Below are 17947 nucleotides of genomic sequence, written 5' to 3'. Positions count from 1 at the left end.
ACCTCCCACTGTTGACAATTCAGGTCCCCAGCCAGCATATCTCCAAATCCTGCCTTGTGGGATCTCAGAACTCACTGCTCCTGCCATATGTTGTAGGGTAGGGGGAACAGTGAGCCTCAGGGCCTCTTACCCAGCATCTATTCAGGGACTTTAACTCTTTAGTATTTTCCTTCTAACAAAATTCCTTTTGCCCTCTTCCCATTGATCTCAAGACTTCAAGGAAATAAAAAATACTACTCATAAAAGCATAAGGAACCCCTGATGTACAGAGCATTGTATAAGGCATTGGTGGCAGTTACTGGAGAAGTGCAGGTCATGCTTTCTGCCCACAGGAGCTCACAAACTCTTCATCGTAATGTCATTAACTGTGGCAGCATGCTGAGCAATGAGGCTGAATAAGGTGTGTGGTTTTCAGGTTCCCTGAGGAAGCCTACTGAAACACATTGCATGTTTTTATAAAAGCTTTTATATTTCTATGTTTTTCTTCATCTAAGTATCTTTTTAGTTCAAGTTGAAAGGGGAAGCCAAATCTTTGGCTTCCAGAACATAAATTCAGATGGAAAGTCCAGACTTCCTGTTTTGTTGGTGCTTAATCCTTTTTTATGGGACATCTGCAAATGAGATAGTTCTACTATCTTAAAGAGTCTTAGTATAGTTTTAAGTAAAGCATAAAAGCTTTCATAGTCTCTGAAATACAATGTATTTTTAAAATGTATTATTTATAGCATTCTTTTCTTTTTAAATAGAGTTCCAAATTCTCTCCTTCCCTCTCATCCCTTTCTTTACCCACTGAGAAGGCAAAAAATATATATATATATATTATATATATATTATACACATAAAAATCATGCAAAATATATTTCCATATTGACCATATTTCAAAAAAAAGGGCAAGAAAAATAAAGTGAGAAAAGTGTACTTCAGTTTGCATTGAAAGTTTGTCAGTTTTCTCTCTGGAGGTAGATATCATTTTTTCATCTTGAGTCCTTTGATTCATTGTATTGATCAAAGTAGCCAAATATTTGACAAGTGATTATCATTACAACGTAGCTGTTACTATACACAATGATTTCCTGGTTCTCACTTCACTTTGCATCAGTTCATGTATAGACTTACCAGGTTTTTCTGAAACCAATCCCCTAATCATTTCTTTCAGCACAATAGTATTCCATCACCATCATACACTACAGCCATTTCCCAAAATGACAAACATCCCTTCAATTTCCAATTCTTTATCAATACGAAGAGAACTGCTATAAATAATTTTGTACATGTAGGCCTTTTTCCTTTTTTGTTGATCTCTTTGGGATAAAGACTTAATAGCAATCTTGTTGGATCAAAGGGTATCCAGTTTTATAGCCCTTTGGGCATAGTTTCAAATTGTTTTCTAGAATAATTGGACCTATTCACTACTCCACCAATAGTGCATTATCATCTCAATCTTTCTACATCACCTCCAATATTTATCATTTTCCTTTCTGTCATGTTAACCACTGTGATAGAGGTCATATCTCAGAGTTGCTCTTATTTGCATTTCTCTAAAGCAATAATGATTGAGTATTTTTTTGTTGTTCTTTTACCAAGCTGCTAATTCTCCTTTACTGATTTTCTTGCATCACTCATTTCTTTTCCCAATTTTTTGCCTACCACTTATCTCTTTCTTAACTCCTTTAGGAATTCTCATTATGTTTGGATCCAGTTAGGATTTTTCTTTGACACTTTTTTGTAGCTGGTTTCACATTGTTGTGTTTTTCTGAATTTATGTTTTGTTCTTCCGTGCCATCATAGCCTTTTATGGTCATATTCCTTTTTTGTTGTTTGCTCAAATTTTCAACTTATTTCTTAACTTTGGAGAGGGACTACAAAATTCAGGCTTTTAAGAATTGAAATTATATTTCTACCCAGATATATATTTTATAGAAAGGGTATACAATCATTCCTCTAAGTAACCTGACCACCTGGTCCCTAGCCTGCATGTCTCTTCCTCCCTCCCTTCACTGGCCTGCCCTGTTCCTGACTCCTTCCTTCTTCGTTCTCTTCTCAGTTCTCCCCCCCCACCCCCACCCCAAGCCCCAAAGCCTTGACTTTTATTGACATACAGCATGTAGAGGGATACAAAACCTGACACAACTGTGTTATGTCCAGAATGTTTGACAAACAGGTCAAGTTACTCAGGAGGGAGAGGGAATGAACTTCCTTGACACAGACTTATTCATGCTGCTGTTTTCACAGCTAATTCTGGGGGTCTGCAAGTTTTTTGTGTTCCTGGGAAAGGTGTGGTCACTGCTGTCCTAGTCTGTGTTCTGCTCTTTACCAAGAAAGAGCCCTTCATCCCCTACAACTGCACACACTAGCATTCCTCTTTTATTTGGAACTGTGAGCAGGACCCATGCTCCCTTGTGACTGACCAACAGTGCTTCTGTACCTTGGAACTGCAAACCAAAGCTACATATGAGTTGCCATTCAGGGCCAGCTATACCCAGTGCCAGCAAAGGATCCCCTGTAATATCTTTCTGAGCAGTTGTCTGACCCCATTTCAGGACTTGAGAGCTCCCAAAGCAGCTGCTACAGCAGCTATTATTTCTGCCACCACATGTGTAGGCTCCAAACAGACCTCTCTTCCAGTGTCACAGATTTCTCCTACCTACCTCTTAAGAATTCTCAGGCTGGAAAAATGTCTCACCCCAATTTTTGTGGCTTTGCCACTCCAAAATTTGACTTGAGGTATTATTTTAAAATAGGAGGAGAATGTTGAGATTTCAGCTGGGCAGATGCCCCTAATCTGCTATCTCTTGGAAGAAAATAATAATCAGCACAAGTTTTTAGATGCTTAGTAAACTATGATGCCAATTGTCCTAACCTTAAACCTCAAAAAACAAAACAAAACAAAACAAAAACCTGGGCTTTGAAAGGTCTTTTTTTTTCCACTACAGAGATGAAACAATATGGAAGGTTCATATAATCCTTTATATTTCCATAGTTAGCCTAAAAAAGACAGGAAGGAGCTGCTTAGCTTTTTTTGAGGGATGGGTATATGTTTAACAGAAAAGCTTTTCTAGCTTTGGTTAATTGTCTTCAGAGCACTTCCCTGATTGACTTTTTCACTTTTATTATTACTCAGATAGATAAAAGCCCAGAAGGTCAATTCACTCAGCTAATGACTTTGCCAAAAACCCTACAGCAAGAAATAAGTTATCTTATGGGCACTCCAGGGAAAAACAGAGATGTAGAAGAAACTTTATTACAAGTGGCTCATGATCCTGATTGTGGGAATGTGGTACGGCAAGGTAGGTTTTTTAATTTGTTTTCTTCAAGGAACTGTTGGCCCTGGAGAAGAGAAGATAGCTTAGGGATCCTGTTTTTACTTGACCATCCAGACAGGGAGTATCCTTTACATATTATCTCTAGAAAGGAAGGAAGGAATCATTAATTCAAGGTTCTTCTTACAAATGCACATTTATATTGCCCTTCCCCCCCTTTTTGGAAAGATATGTAATATTCCACATTCAGGGTCCCCCACTTCTACAGAGAACTGGAGGGAGATAATTATGTCTTGTGATTCATTGTTTAAAATAAAAACAGTACTCAAATATTCCAGGTGTAGTAATTTGGGCTAGCATATGGCTGGAGACCTTTTTATAATATTAGATACATAACTTTATTCAGCAAGCTGAATGTTCTAACAATAATAGCTAAGATTTATAAAGTACTTTAAAGCTTACAAAGCCCATTACAGGTGTTGTCTCATTTGAGTCATATCACAACCCTGGAAGCAAGAAACTATTTCCATTTTACAAATGAGGAAATTGAAACTGAGAGAGGCTTGGTGATTGCCCAAGGTTATGTAGCTAATAAGTGTTTGAGGCAGGGTTTGAATACAGGTCTTTCTACAGCCTTGAAAATACTTCAAAAGTGGAGGCAATTAGATGGCTTAGTGGATTGAGAGCCAGGCCCAGAGACAGGTCATCTCTGGTTCAAATCTAGCCTCAGCCACTTCCTAGCTGTGTGACCCTGGGCAAGTCACTTTACCCTAGGCTTTACCACTCTTTTTTGCCTCACAACTACTAATACCCAGTGTTAAATATAAGATGGAAGATAAGACCTTAAAAAAAAACAAACTTCATAGGCTATATAGCTAATGCCTCATATTAGCTTAAAAAGCTTAAGCTTTTTCACTGTTCAATATAAAATAGAACATTAGAAACATGTTTCCTCCTCACAGTCTTAACATGAAACTGAAAATACATCCTCTTTCAACAGATATGTTGTATTTTCATTCATTCAGTAGTTATTGAGCTCCTTGAGATGGTGTAAATATTATTGCCATTATCCCATATAAGTTGTAACACAAATGAGTGTTACTTCAATAAATACTGCCCAAATATCACAGCATATACTCAGATAAATGAGAACCGACTCATCTTTTGAAGCATTATTAAAAATCAGTGGACAAATTATTTTTTTGATCAGGTTTTTGTCTCTTTTGATGTTAAATACCCATTGTCTATTCAAGTGAAATAAAAGCTGAAAATACCGTTTTACATTCAGGACTGGGCCATTTGTGTTTATGGAGTTTTTGTTGTTGTTTTGAGGTAGGAGCTGTTGGTTATTGGGCATCTAGCACTTAAAGCATTTAACATATTTGATAAAGGTAATTGAATGTGTAGCCTTTAAGAGATGTCAAATCTATGTGACATTGAAACAGAAATCACTTTTGCTCATTTTATTGGACCTGTGGAAAAACACACTATCTTCCATTCAGTCTTAAAACTTTTGAAATGACTAACGTCTGTATTTGATATTCTTCCCCCTTACAGGACTTTCAGGCATTGTGAGACCTTCTAGCGTAATGCAGAGCACCAAAGGGCTCCTAACAGCTGGTAAGAAAGAACTTCGAAATCCCAGCTCTGCTTTCACCCTTGGTTTCAGGGTCAGCATTCTCACTGGGCAAATTCTGATCACCATTCGTTTCTCAGGCCTTTCTTAAATGCCTCTTTGGGCATGCCTTGCTCCAGGTGGCATAATTGGGGAGGACCCAAAGGCAGAAGTCATCTTTGAGAAATTACAGTCTACTGTGACTCTAATCTGGTAGTCTGAGGAATCGGACAATGAGAGTTAGAGATTAGAGACATTACACTTGAGGTCCTGGCCTACACATTACAAGTTCTACCCAACTTTTTCAAATATTGGTCTCCAAATCTCTCTTCCATGAGAGCCCCAGAAAGTGAAGTATATAATCAACTGGTTAGAAGGTGGGAAGTTAATGAGCATTTGTTAAGTGCCTGTTCTATGCCAGGTACTGTCCTAAGTGTGTGTGTGTGTGTTGGGGGGGGGGGGGGTGGAATTGGAGATCAGCAACAGAGAGAAGGCCCTAGCATTAAAGGGGAAAACACTAGAGTTGATTTGAATAGGGAGGTGACCTGATTAGACTGATGTGTTAGGAAAATGGGTCTCTCCCCACCTCCCAGTCACACACTTGCCTCCAGCATAAGGATTCCATTCCCCTTACTCGTTACTGCTTCACATTCCCCCAGCATTGGCCTCCCCTAGCTACACCAACCCTTGGCCCCTCAGGAGAGTAAAAAAACCTAATGATTTAACCTGGACACCCACAGGAGCCACACTGCCCTAGCATCCCCACAGCCACCTCCTGGCCTGCCACATCCCAACCCTTCACGGGGCAGTTTGTGTGCCCAGGCAGGGACTACGACTGAGCTCCCTCCAGCTTCATCATCAACAGGAATGATGAAGCCATGTGGAGTGAACATGTTCCATCCCATAGTCTTCTCCCCGAAGTGTACCCCTGTCCCATACTTGGCTGTTTGAAGTGAGAAGACAAGGTTGTCATCTTTCAGTCCCTCAGGCTCCCAACTTGTATGCCCAGTCATCTACCAGCTTTTGTTTCCCTGCCACTCTTCTTGTGTCCAATGCCTTCTCTCTGCCCAGATAGCCACCACCTTTCTCATTCCCTCTTTACCTGTTGCTTTAGCTAGTTCCAGTCTCCTGATTGCTTCTGTTTCTGATCCCCTCTTCAATCCAACCTTTCTGCACAGTGGTATCCAACTCAAATAGAAATGGGAATCACTAAACCATACAAGGATTCCTATAGGCTGCATATCATCTGAGTCCAAATTGTAATATTTTCTATGCATTGCCGTAGTTTTATTTATTTTGTTCAATATTTCCCAATTGTAACCTGGTTTGGGCCATTTGGAAGTGTTGTGGGCCACATTTCAGACTGTGAATTTGACACTTCTGCTCCTCCCACCTGCCAAATTGATGGTCTTAATTTCTAGTTATTGTGCAAGTTGTATAATATATACAATCAAAATTGTTAATACAGTATTACATTTCTAGAATTTGTAAACAATATATAAGTATATCTATAAAGAAGCTCATGGTCAAACATTTTTTTTACTCATAAGGGGAATAACCAACAACATTGGAAAGTATTATTCTAAAATTCATTCATTTTGATCCATTTTTACAGGCGCTAAACTCTTCCTTTTCCCCCAAGAGTACAGTTGAGTTGTAAGTCTTCTAGGCTTTATTCTCCCATTATCCCCTCCATCTTTCATATGTAGTTTTCTTCTGCATAGATTCAGCCATGTCTGAAATCTTCAGTAATTTCATATTGCCAGCCAAATCAAGTTAACTTCTTTGCCTGGCCTTGAAGGCTTTGGAACATTGGGCACCATAGTCTTTCTTGGCATTATTTCCTCCTATTTCCTGCCATGTGTGCTTATACTTGAGCCCAAGGATTCCCAACCAGGGATCCATCAGCATGTTTTTGAGGAGAGGGTTGGTTTTTTTCCCCTATTTTGATAACTGTATTCCAGTAGAAATTATTTCCTTTGTAATCCCAACTTGTGCATTTAAAAACATTTTGAGAAGTCCATTGACTGTATCAGACTGTCAGGGGGGTCTGTGATACAAAAAAATATTTCCCCAGTAGACTCTTGTCTATGAGCTGACACTTCTGTACTTCCTCTGCTCTCTCCCATGGTCCTCAATGTCATCCCTCCATTGCTTTATCTGTTGGATGCCTGCCCATCCTAAAGCCCACTCTAGTGGTGTCTCTTCTATGAAGTCTCTTCTTAACCTTCCTGTTAACATTAGCTTTCTCTCCCTTCACACCACACCCAAAGCACTTGATTTTTTGCCTTCATTTCAGTGTTCCATACACTAGAATAACAGTTCTATGAGAAGTTTTATTCTACACTCCATCTTTCCTTTCATGCCTAACCTAAAAAGTAGGCACCCGCTCATTTGGACTTGTTGAACAGAAATAGAAGCAGACAGCACTAGATGAGGCTTCTGCTCCCATCTGCCATGGCCAAGAGACCAGAGCTGAAGATTGTGAAGGCTGGGCTCCAAGCTCAGTCTTCGACTCCTTTTATAACTTTTATAACAGCTTCATCCTTTTATAACTAAAGAAGATGGAAGCATAGAAAGGTTAAGAAGGGACTTGCCCAGTCACACTGAGCACAGCCAGCACTTGAATCCAAATCTAGTTTCCAATCTAGTGTTCTTTACACTTTACACTTTACACTGTCTACAGCATGCTTCCTAATCTGCCTTAAGGTGAAAAAAGCTGTTTTTAAAGTGATATTTTATAATTTGTTGATTATATTTTCTGAAACACAATTTAGGCCACATGGTGTGATGATGGCTAAATAAACATTCTTTTCATGAAATTAAACATGTTCCATCCTGGAACATCTAGAACTATAATTCCTATAGTTGTAGCCACCTCATCCACATTATCAGTCTACCAGCAGCATCTCTGCACCTCTAAAACATCTAAAAAATTTTTTTCAAAAATAGTCCACCGAGTCTCTCCCACCAACTTCCCAATAAAGAAAAGGCAAAATTCTAAAAAATTCAAGATAGATGTTTTTGTCTCAAATGCTGAGAATGTGATGGATATCCCATAAAATTACATGTGAGCTTTTATTACCTCAATTTTATTAAGATATATATAGGTAGATTTAGGATGATCCCAAGATTGTTAAACCAAATGCCTTAAGAAGGTGGTGCTCTCAACCCTAATAGGAAGTTTGGAAAAGGGAAGAGTTTGAGAAGAAAGATTATGAAGACCATTTTGACATGATAAGTTTAGTGTCAATAGGACATAAAGTTCAAGATATCCAGTAGGAAGTTACTGATTGGAGACTGGAACCCAGGAAAGAAACTAGGGATAATTACATAGATCTGGGAATCAGCATAGAGAGAGATAATTAAATCTGTGGGGGCTTATGAAATCACTAAAGCAAGATGTTATAGAGTGAGAAAAAAGAGGGGCCCAGAATAGCCTTGGGGAAACCCCCAAGTTAGCTAGCAGGCCTTTCCTAGATAAAGAACTAGCAAAAGAGACAGAAGGAGGAGAACTAAGAGAGAACAGTGTTTGAGAACCCAGAGAATATAAGATGACAACCAGTATCAAATCTGCAGAGAAGTCAAGAAGGATAAAGACTGAGTATTGTTGGGGTACTTAGCACAGTTCAGTAGATGGAGAGTTAGGCCAAGAGATGGGAGGTCCTGGGTTCAAATGTGACCTCATACACTTCCTAGCTGTATGACTTACTGCTCTTCTGCCTTGCAACTGTATTGTATTGACTCTAAGATAAATGGTAAGGGTTTAAAAAAAAGATCAAGTGGTGGTATGTGTTCAATCACAAACACTCCTCACGACCCCGTTTAGGGTTTTCTTGCCAGAGATCCTGGAGTGGTTTGCCATTTTCTTCTCCAGATTATTTTACAGACAAGGAAACTGAGGCAAACAGGGTTATGATACTTGCCCATTGTCACCTAAATTTGAACTCAGAAAGATGAATGTCTTCCTGACTCCAGGTCCAGCACTCTATCCATTGTGCCACCTGGTTGCATCTGAAAATTTAGTAAATACTATGCTATTGTTGAGGTCAGTTTCAGTTGAATAATGAGGTCAGGCTCCAGATTGGTGATTTTTTGTAAGAGGAGGCACCTTAATGTAGATTTTAGCCTTGAAAGGAAGAAGACATAGAAAATGATCGTTGATTTATGCATCCCATTCCCAAGTACAGCCATTCTGTTACTCAGCTAGCTGACTCCTCCAATTTTACAGATAAAGAACTGAGGCATTCACTAATTTGTCCAAGGTCTCCTAGGTAGTAAGCAGCAAAAGGGGAATTTAAGCCTACATCCTGTGACTGGAGGGCTCTTTCCATAGTATCACCTTACCCCTAGACTTTTAAACTACTATGTTGCCCACCTGAATTTTGTCAGAGCTACTCAACTCCAAGTCAGATTTGCTTATGGCTAATTTAGCATAAAATGCTCAGGAGCAACCCTCCTAAAGGCAAGTAATAAGTAATCCTTAATCTTTCTACTGGTTTATCCTTGGGAGGGAGGGGGAGTTAATTTTTGTCATCACCATTGCAAAAGTTCATATCAGTCATTATTTCAATTCCTTTAATGTAGACCATTTGGTTAAGGTTTAAAAGTTAATGGTTTTTACACTTAACCTAGTTAAAGTTGAGGACCATCATGGATTCTGCCAACCTGAAAGGAGCCCTTGAACTCATTTCAGAGCAGGGTTCTCTGTGCCAGCAGAGGGCAGCAATCGGTGTGCACCTGACAGAAACCCAGGCTCCTTGGGTCTTGATGGCAGGCAAGATCAGAAAGTGCCAAGCCTGGCTCTTGGGGAATGGAGCCGGTGACCTCATCCTCTCTGTGGAGAGGTAGCATTGTTAACATGTCAGGGATACAGTATTAAGTGGCCTGACATTTTCACTGAACCAACTTGCAATAGAATTATAGGAAATAGGAAAAGTATCTAAACATAGCTTCCCCACATTTATTTCCTTTATTTAATCCTGAAGTTATTTTAGATTAATTGTGTCTTTCTGCCAGCTCAGATTTTTGGGTGGATATTGGACAAGCATTGCCTTGACATATTATTTGAAATTTACCTAGTCCTCTTGACTCTTGAAATATCCATCTTTACACGTCCAAATGGTATTGTTAAGCACTTTCATAGAGATCTAAAGGCTTCCTTGACTATACCAGTTATTGAATTGGTGGTTTATGTATGCCTTCCCTGCTTGACTCATCTCCTGACTTAGCTGGCTACTTCTTTTGCAGGGAACCTTCCCACTCACAAAGTGAAAACTCAGATTATCCATCCAGCTGATTGATTTTCTCACAGCAGGTCTTTTCACTTGATAAATGGGTTCAGAAACCATATAATATCTATTACTTTGTTTCCTTTTCCTTTGTGAACATTTTTAGCCCTTGTTTTTACTTTCTGGAGTTTCCATCTTTGGCATCAGATTCTAGAGCTAGAAGGAACCTTAATTCATACTCCTTATAATAGATCTTAATCTGTAAAATCATTTTCCTTTCATTTTTCTCTAAAACTGAAAGAGGTGAAAGGACTTGCCCAAGGTCTCACCACTAATAAGTAGTAAAGATAGATCAGCAAGAATTGAAAAAGGTTTGTTTTCTACCCATATTCAGGCTTCCCTTAATCGCTTTCTCTTTCCTTAGGGAAGAGGTAAGTGAGCCAAATAACTAGCAAGGGAGAGGAAAGCTAAATTTTAGTTTGTGCTTCCTTCATTTTGAGAGATGATAGAATCCTTCCCTAGCACAGAATAGAAAAGTAGTGGAGGATGGGAGAAACTGTAAGCACATGAACTTTTAAAACATGAAGGACCTCGGAGACCATCTGGTCTAAGCTTTAATGAGGAAAGAGCCTTAGATGGGACTTGGTGTCTGTCAGAACTGGACAGGCAGTGTTCTAGTTTCTTCTGACTCGAGTCATCACTCTGCTTTTCCATTATTTTAACTGAAATGTGTTTTCCCAAGATATCTGAAATACAACCATATTCAAGTATAAGTTCAAAAATGCACTCCAAATAGAAATGGCGTCCCACATTCTCCATTAGACAGAGAGGGAAATGGTATATAGTGCAAGTGTTATCATTCCTATTTTATCCCTTCTATGGCTGAAGGAAAGTGAATTGCAAGAAAACAGGTTGTCATGGAGTTTTTGAGCTAAGTGAGACCTTCAGAAATCATTTGATCCAACCATTAAGAGAACTGAGGCCCAAAGAAGTTAAATGACTTGCTTAGGGTCACTTCTAGCAGACCTGGGGATAGACCCCATTCCTGGCTTTCCATCATTTGTTTCATCTGTCAGGGAAGCTAGATTTGCCATGGCATATATCTGTTACTAATTGAGGACTGATTATAGTCAAAAGCCAAAGTGCCTCATCTCCATTCATTGAGTTTACCATGAGTGTCTGCTATTTAGCTCTAGTAATGGCAATGCCATGAGCTAGGGGTTTCTTCCCAGGGTCAGCGTGGTTTCACAACTGAATGTTTTTTTTTTTAATCTTTTGAATGTTTTAAAAGATTTTGTCCAACCTAAAAATATGTCTACAGAGCAGGAGTTAGTAACTTTTTGTGTGTTGTAGACTCCTTGGGCAATCTGGGAAAACCTAAAAAGACCCCTCCTGAGAATCATGTTTTTAAACAATATGTAAAATTATAGAAGAAACCAATTATAATTAAGTGCAGTTATTTTTTTTTTAAACAAAGCTATGAATCCCAGGTTCAAAACCCCTATTATAGAGATTTCTAAAATGTCTTATGGTAACTGTTACAGTATTTGGTGACAAAACATTAAAGGATTCTGATAACCTCCAGCCTCTTTAGATGAAAATGGCTGGCTTGGTTTTAGCCTCTCAGTGTAAGCATCTTTTCTCTCTCCCACCACTAGATGGTGGCCCTGTGGCCTCCCTGCATGTGTCTGTGCTTTTGCCAACCGACCCTCTGTCCTCTTCCCAGCCCAGTCCTCAGTGAAAACATGAGCTTCAGAATGTGGCTGATCTGTTTTTCTGGGCAGCTTTGGGCCCAGGTCCCTGGGTACTATTTTAGGCCAGAAAAAAACTACCTAGTTTAAGGCGTGTTAAGGCTTGTACTGAGCAGGTTTCTGGCATGCCTGAGTTGCTGTTTACCTGCTCTGCTTTGAAGGCAACAGAATGGCTCACTCATTAACCTCAACTTGTGCTAGAGGCAAATAGGCAAGTGGGCTGGCTGAAACCCGATGATTGTATATGACTGAAGCCATTTCTCATGTTTACTTTGAGCAGTGCACATGAAGCCAGCATAAAACAGGCAGGTGTTACAAGTAAAGGCTATGCAAAGATTTGCTTGTCCTTTGGGCCTGGGTCTTTGGGTTCTTGAGGAATTTCCATTTAAACAAGTTTTTCTTTGTTTTTACTTGTTCCTTAGAAAAGATTTTCTTGGTAGATACAACTACTTTGGTTAGGAGCTTAATTAGAAGAAACATCTGGTACTTAAAGTTATGACAAAATATATTCTTTCAATCTAAGACTTTCATATCTGACTTCATTATTAACTGGAGGGATTTTGTCTTGATCTTTGTGAACTACCAGGTACTCATAGTTGATGAACCCAAAAGAAGTAAACTATGAATGTTTAGTTAGCAGAATTAGAAGTGTAACAGTGTTGCTTGGCCAGTAGGTCCTGCATGCCGCTGCTGTGTGCTAGGCATTAGACAAAAATGGGAAAATGAAACAGTTTCTTATATCCTGGAGCTTATGAGCTAGTGTAAAGGAAGAAATGGGCACAATTGTGGTTAAAAAATAGAATATTATAAAATCCTTAGAAGTAGATTTGAAAAGGGAAAGATTTATTCCAGCTATTCTGGCTAGGAGCTGTTAGAAGGTTTCATAAAGGAAGTGACACTTGAAGTAAGAAAGAGAATTCCCCAGTTAGAAGTGGAGAAGGGAGGAAGGTCCATCTCTTTCAATCATGATGACAAGTGTGTGTACAAATCCTTAGAGGTGGGAGAGTACTCAGGATAACACTGGAGAAGAGGCTATAGTTTACTTCATTTCACAGGATTTTAGGAAGAGTGAAGAATCGTCTTGTGAATAAAGTCTGGAAAGGTTAGGGTTGAGCCTTGAATGTCAGGCTCAGAAATTTAGGTTTGATTTGGTAAGCATCAAAGTCAGTGAAGGCTTTGAAGCACAGAGAGTAACAAGACATTGGGAAGACTATTTTGGCAACAGTGAGAAGGATGGACTAAAAAGAGAGAAATGCAAAAGAGAACAAAACCTGAAATTGGGTTGATGCAGTAGATCAGGCCATGGAAAGACCTGGGCCAAGGCAAGGTATTTTGGAGGTTGGAGACAGAAAGGAAGCAATGGATTTAGATGTGTGGGTAGGGTAAAGTGGTGCTCAGTTGGAACAAAATGAACTTGAGGAGCCAGCCAAGAGAAGCAGGATAGATAGAGGGTCACCTGCCTTGAAGTCAGGACGATTAGGGTCAGTCCTGCCTGGGACGCCAGCTAGATGATCCTAAGCAAGTCACCTAAGCTCCGTGATCCTCAATCTTCCAGGTATATCATATATACATCAAGTTGTTACTCAACTGAGACATGGTGTACATGATAGGCATGTTTTAGTGATGTGTGTCTGCTTTTATTAAGAGGCAAATGGATTGAGGACCCCCCACCCCACACCCAGGGGAAAACACTGGTTTAGAACTTCGGTTCTAGCCAAGGATTAGAACCCAGATCTCTAGTTCCTACAAAGAATTTGTCATAATAGTAGAAGTAGATTAGTGTTCTAGGTACAAGAGGAATACATGAGATCTAGGTGAGTCATAAACAGCTAGTCGAAAAAAGGATTGTTAAATGAGTGTGATATAGGCCAAGAAAACAGAATTTGTGTTCATTTCAGTAACCTAGCTGCCCCCATTTACATGAGAATTAGAGTTTTAGAAAGCAGCAAGCCTGCTTTTATAGCTGAGGAAATTAAAGCCCAAAGAGTCTGTGACTTATTCAAGGTCAGAGAAGTAGTTGGTGATAGGGTTGGAATCAGGACCTAGATCTCCATTCTGACCCACCACTGCTCTTCTAATAGTTCCTGCTTTATGTCCTTTAAAGAATAATTCCCAACTTGATTTTATATTTGTATGCTTAGCCCCTACTAAGTGTTTAATAATCAATTCTCCTCCATTGGTTGTTTGACTAATTGATTCTGGGGTTTAAACTGAAGTGCCCTGTATCAAATTTCCTTTCAGAGATGATGCCTGTTTTTAAGGTGACTGTGCTAGTTAGAAGAAGTCTGTATACTAGGGATTTTCAATTAAATCTTTTTGAATTAACAAAAATATTCTTTCTTCACACCATTGGAAAACAAAAAAAAGAAATCTGCATAGTGTATGAGTTGATACAAAATGAAGCAAGCAGAACCAGGAGAATATGAATATTGTAGCAATAAGGGCAATATTGACAGTGATTGACTATTAACTTCTCAGCAATACATGATCTAAGACAGTTCTGAAGGACTTACGAAAAATGCTCTCCACCTCCAGAGAAATTGCTGATGGAGCCTGAGTGCCAGTTCAAACAAACTTTTGTTACTTTATTTATCTTGGGGTTTAGTTTATTTGTTTTTTTTATTTCCATCTGTTTTCTTTTGCAATGAGTCTGATATAGAGATAGGTTTGCATAACTACACATGTATAATCTATATAAAATTGCTTACCTTCTCAAGGAGAGGGGAGGGTTTTTGAAACATAAAATCTTTTAAGATGAATATTAAGTAGACGCTAAATGAACCCTAGTGTAAATAGTAATAGTATGGAAATGGGTCTTGATCAATGACACATGTTAAACCCAGTGGAATTGTGCATCAGATACAGGAAGTGGTGGGGGGAGGGAAGGGAAACACATGAGTTGTAACCATGGAAAAATATTCTAAATCATCTAATTAAATAAATTTTTTAAAAAATGAATATTAAAAAATTTTACATGTAACAGAAAAAATAAAGCAAAGTTTGTGGGTGGGGTGTGTGTGTGTATGTGTGTACACATAATGGCAACTCAGTGGACTTCCTAGCTCAGTGACTCTGGGCAAGTCATTTAACCCCAGTTGCTTAGCTTTTACCACTCCTCTGCTCTTGGAACTGTTATTTAGTATTGATTCTAAAACAGAAGGTTTTGATTCACCTCTCTCTCTCTCTCTCTCTCTCTCTCTCACTCTCTCTCTCTCTCTCTCTCTCTCTCTCTCTCTCTCTCTCTCTCTCTCTCTCTCCCCCCCCCCCAATTCTCACATTGGTCACTCCCCAAAAGATAGGGTTCTGCCACCCCCCTGCCCCACCCTCCCCAATATATCGCTTCTCTTGTAGAAGGTGGGCAGCGTGCTTCATCTGTGATCATCTGGAGTTGTCATTGGTCATTGTGCTGATCAGAGCTGAAGTTTTTCTAAGTTGGTTGTTTTTACAATATTGTTGTCGTTGAATCATTTGTTCTGTTTCTTTTTACTTCATTCTCCCTCAGATCACAAAAGCTCATTTAGAGTTCTGTTTTTACATTAGTTAATGTGCTTACGTTCCAAATAGGCTGTATGGAGGTTTTCTAGGACTGAGCAGGACTTAATAGCTATTGCATCGTCTAGCTATGGCTTAGTTCCCTGGCCCTGCCATATTTAGCCTGCTGTGTGAAAGAACCTAAAATCTGTATTGGATTTGAAAACTTGGTTGGTTCAGATAGGAATGTAAAATCCTCTTTTATAAGTTCCTGCTTCAAGTAGGTGAGATTTATTGAGAGTACTTACTCCAGGGAGAAAATGAAAGGAGGTGGCAGCAGAGAAGGGCCATCTTCTTGCTCTGCATTTCTAGAATAGGTTGCTGGTTAGTCAGCAGGTCAGAGTGCCAGAAGGTCCTTAGGGACTAGAAGAAGAGTTCTCCTGGACACCTGTCTTTTCTTTCAATATATTCCTATAATAAACACTTCTGTAGGGTTTTCTAGAAAAAGTCTACCAGTTAATTAAAAGCATTTAGGATGCACCGGCTCTGTGCCAGACATTGTGGTTGGCAGGTGCTGCGAACACAAGTACAAAGAAAGACAATCCCTGCCCTCTAATCAGGGGTCCCCAAACTTTTTACACAAGGGCCAGTTCACTGTCCCTCAGACTATTGGAAGGCTAGACTATAAAAACCTAACCCTAACCTAACCAGGCAGCAGTATACACAGTGCAGAATCCCCTCCCCCAGATCGCCCCTCACCAGCTGACATCTTCCATTGTGCAGCCACATAATCCTTTGTTCAGCACCTTTCTCAAAACAAGGCACCACACAAAGGATTATGTCACTGGAAGTAGTACTGTATGTGAGCAAGGACATGCTTTGCAGTACCGCCTAATGCAGAGCTCCTCTCACTGACCACCAATGAAAGAGGTGCCCCTTCCAGAAGTGGGGCACCATGGCCTCAGGGGGCTGCAGTTTGAGGACCTCTGCTCTAAGGGCTTCCATTCTCTTCAGGGTTTACTTGGACCAGCATTTAGAAAGTTGTCGTTTTCAAGGAAAAACCTAATCACAAATTACTTTTTTTAATTTGTCAGAAATATATATCATATGCTGACTTGGAATGATCACTCTATTGCAGATATTAATGATATGGAAATATGTTTTGAACAATGATACACATAAAAACCAGTAGAATTGATTGTTGGCTTTGGGAAGGAGATGGGGAGGAAAAGAACATGAATCATGGAACCATGGAAAAATATTCTAAATTAATCAAAAATTTTTTTAAATTTTTAAAAAGAAATATGTACCAAAGATTTAGTGCAAGAAGGAATCTCAGGAGACCATTTAATCCAAGCTCTTCTCAGTTTACAGCTAGGAAACTGGAAGCCAGGGAGGCTAATGTTTGCCCAAAGTCCCTAAGGAGTGTAAGAGGCTAGATTTGAACCTAGGTCTATTGTTGGTCTCCAAAAACAGTACTCTTTCCACTGTACCACTGATGTAATATGCTGTATCTCCAGAGGTACACATATCAGGCATTTGTCTCCTTGTTATCGAGAACCTCCTGTGTGCTAGGCACCAAAGGAAATACAGAGGTGAGTTAGAAAGATAGCCCTTATTTTCAAGAAGGTGATGACATTCTTCCTGACTAGCCAGGAGACACAAGAGAGACTGAGGTCTAAAAATGTGTTGCTTGATTAGTCTGCATCTCTACATCCTCAGCAGATGTAAGATTGAGTATTTGCCCACCACCTTTATGTTAATCATGAGAAACCTCATGGTATTTAGTTGTCATGGTCTATGACTATATGTATCCAGTTTGTTTTTGAGATATTCCATTTAATCACCGAATTTCCACTAAATATTCTTTTTTTGTGTGTGCCTTTCTCTTTCAGGTTTGAGAAAATCAGTGATTTACAGTTCAATGAAACTGCAAAAAATGTACACCGGATGGTCAAAGCAGAAATCCTAATGTTGCTTGCTTTTGTACATGCTGTGTATAGATGAATAAAGTATCTGATCTCCTTTTTGTCAGAATAATATTAATTATTTCTACCTACTATTTAGTTTCTTTGGAAACCTTGGGACAAATAGAAAAAGATTACTTTAGAGTGGTTTGGGGTAGTTTTTATGCCAAGAGAATTATTCTGTTCAGACATTCAGCTTTTTGGATTCAGTGTTCATTTGAACTTAGACTGACACATTTTCTAGGTATATCAGTGTCAAAGGTGTGTGAAGTTGCGCACATGTGGAATATTCAGTCCTTGGATGATAGGTTTAAGAAGCTTTCCCTCCCTACTGGGCTTCTCGCAATCACATGCTTGTTTTTTTCAAAGTGTTTAATTCAAGTTTTACTGGAATTAAGCATGTCTTTTTCTTTGATGTCCTTCTTTAAAATGCATAGTAGTCATAATCTGATCTATAGTCTCTGAGCCCCTAACTATAATGGTTTTATCATCCTGGTGATCCATATGTCTTCTTTTCTGCCATATAGTATACAAATTATAAGAAATGTAATATCAGGCTCCAAACCTAGGAAAACTCTGTCCCTGAGACCACATTATCACTAGATCTAGCCTTTTCCTCTGAATTGCCTATGTATTATCTATCCCTACTGCC

The 17947-nt window shown here is 39.2% G+C and overlaps 1 protein-coding gene across 2 annotated transcripts in view; it reads left to right on the top strand.

Moving 5' to 3' along the window:
* TAMM41 (TAM41 mitochondrial translocator assembly and maintenance homolog) overlaps positions 1 to 17362 on the top strand; it is a 38459-nt gene extending 21097 nt beyond the window's left edge. Inside the window, exons 6-8 of one of the 2 annotated variants that reach the window (XM_007500242.3) lie at positions 3122 to 3287; positions 4818 to 4880; positions 17224 to 17362. In XM_007500242.3, the coding sequence (XP_007500304.1) occupies positions 3122 to 3287; positions 4818 to 4880; positions 17224 to 17300 (306 nt within the window). In that variant the 3' untranslated portion in view covers positions 17301 to 17362. Of the gene's footprint in view, positions 1 to 3121; positions 3288 to 4817; positions 4881 to 17223 lie in introns of those variants that run through there. The other variant, XM_056804669.1, reaches the window with a different exon arrangement.
* The last annotated feature ends 585 nt before the right edge of the window (positions 17363 to 17947 follow it).

The sequence above is a fragment of the Monodelphis domestica genome, chromosome 7 (assembly GCF_027887165.1).
Source record: "Monodelphis domestica isolate mMonDom1 chromosome 7, mMonDom1.pri, whole genome shotgun sequence".
Classification (NCBI taxonomy): domain Eukaryota; kingdom Metazoa; phylum Chordata; class Mammalia; order Didelphimorphia; family Didelphidae; genus Monodelphis; species Monodelphis domestica.
This window is presented reverse-complemented; position numbering and strand designations above follow the sequence as displayed.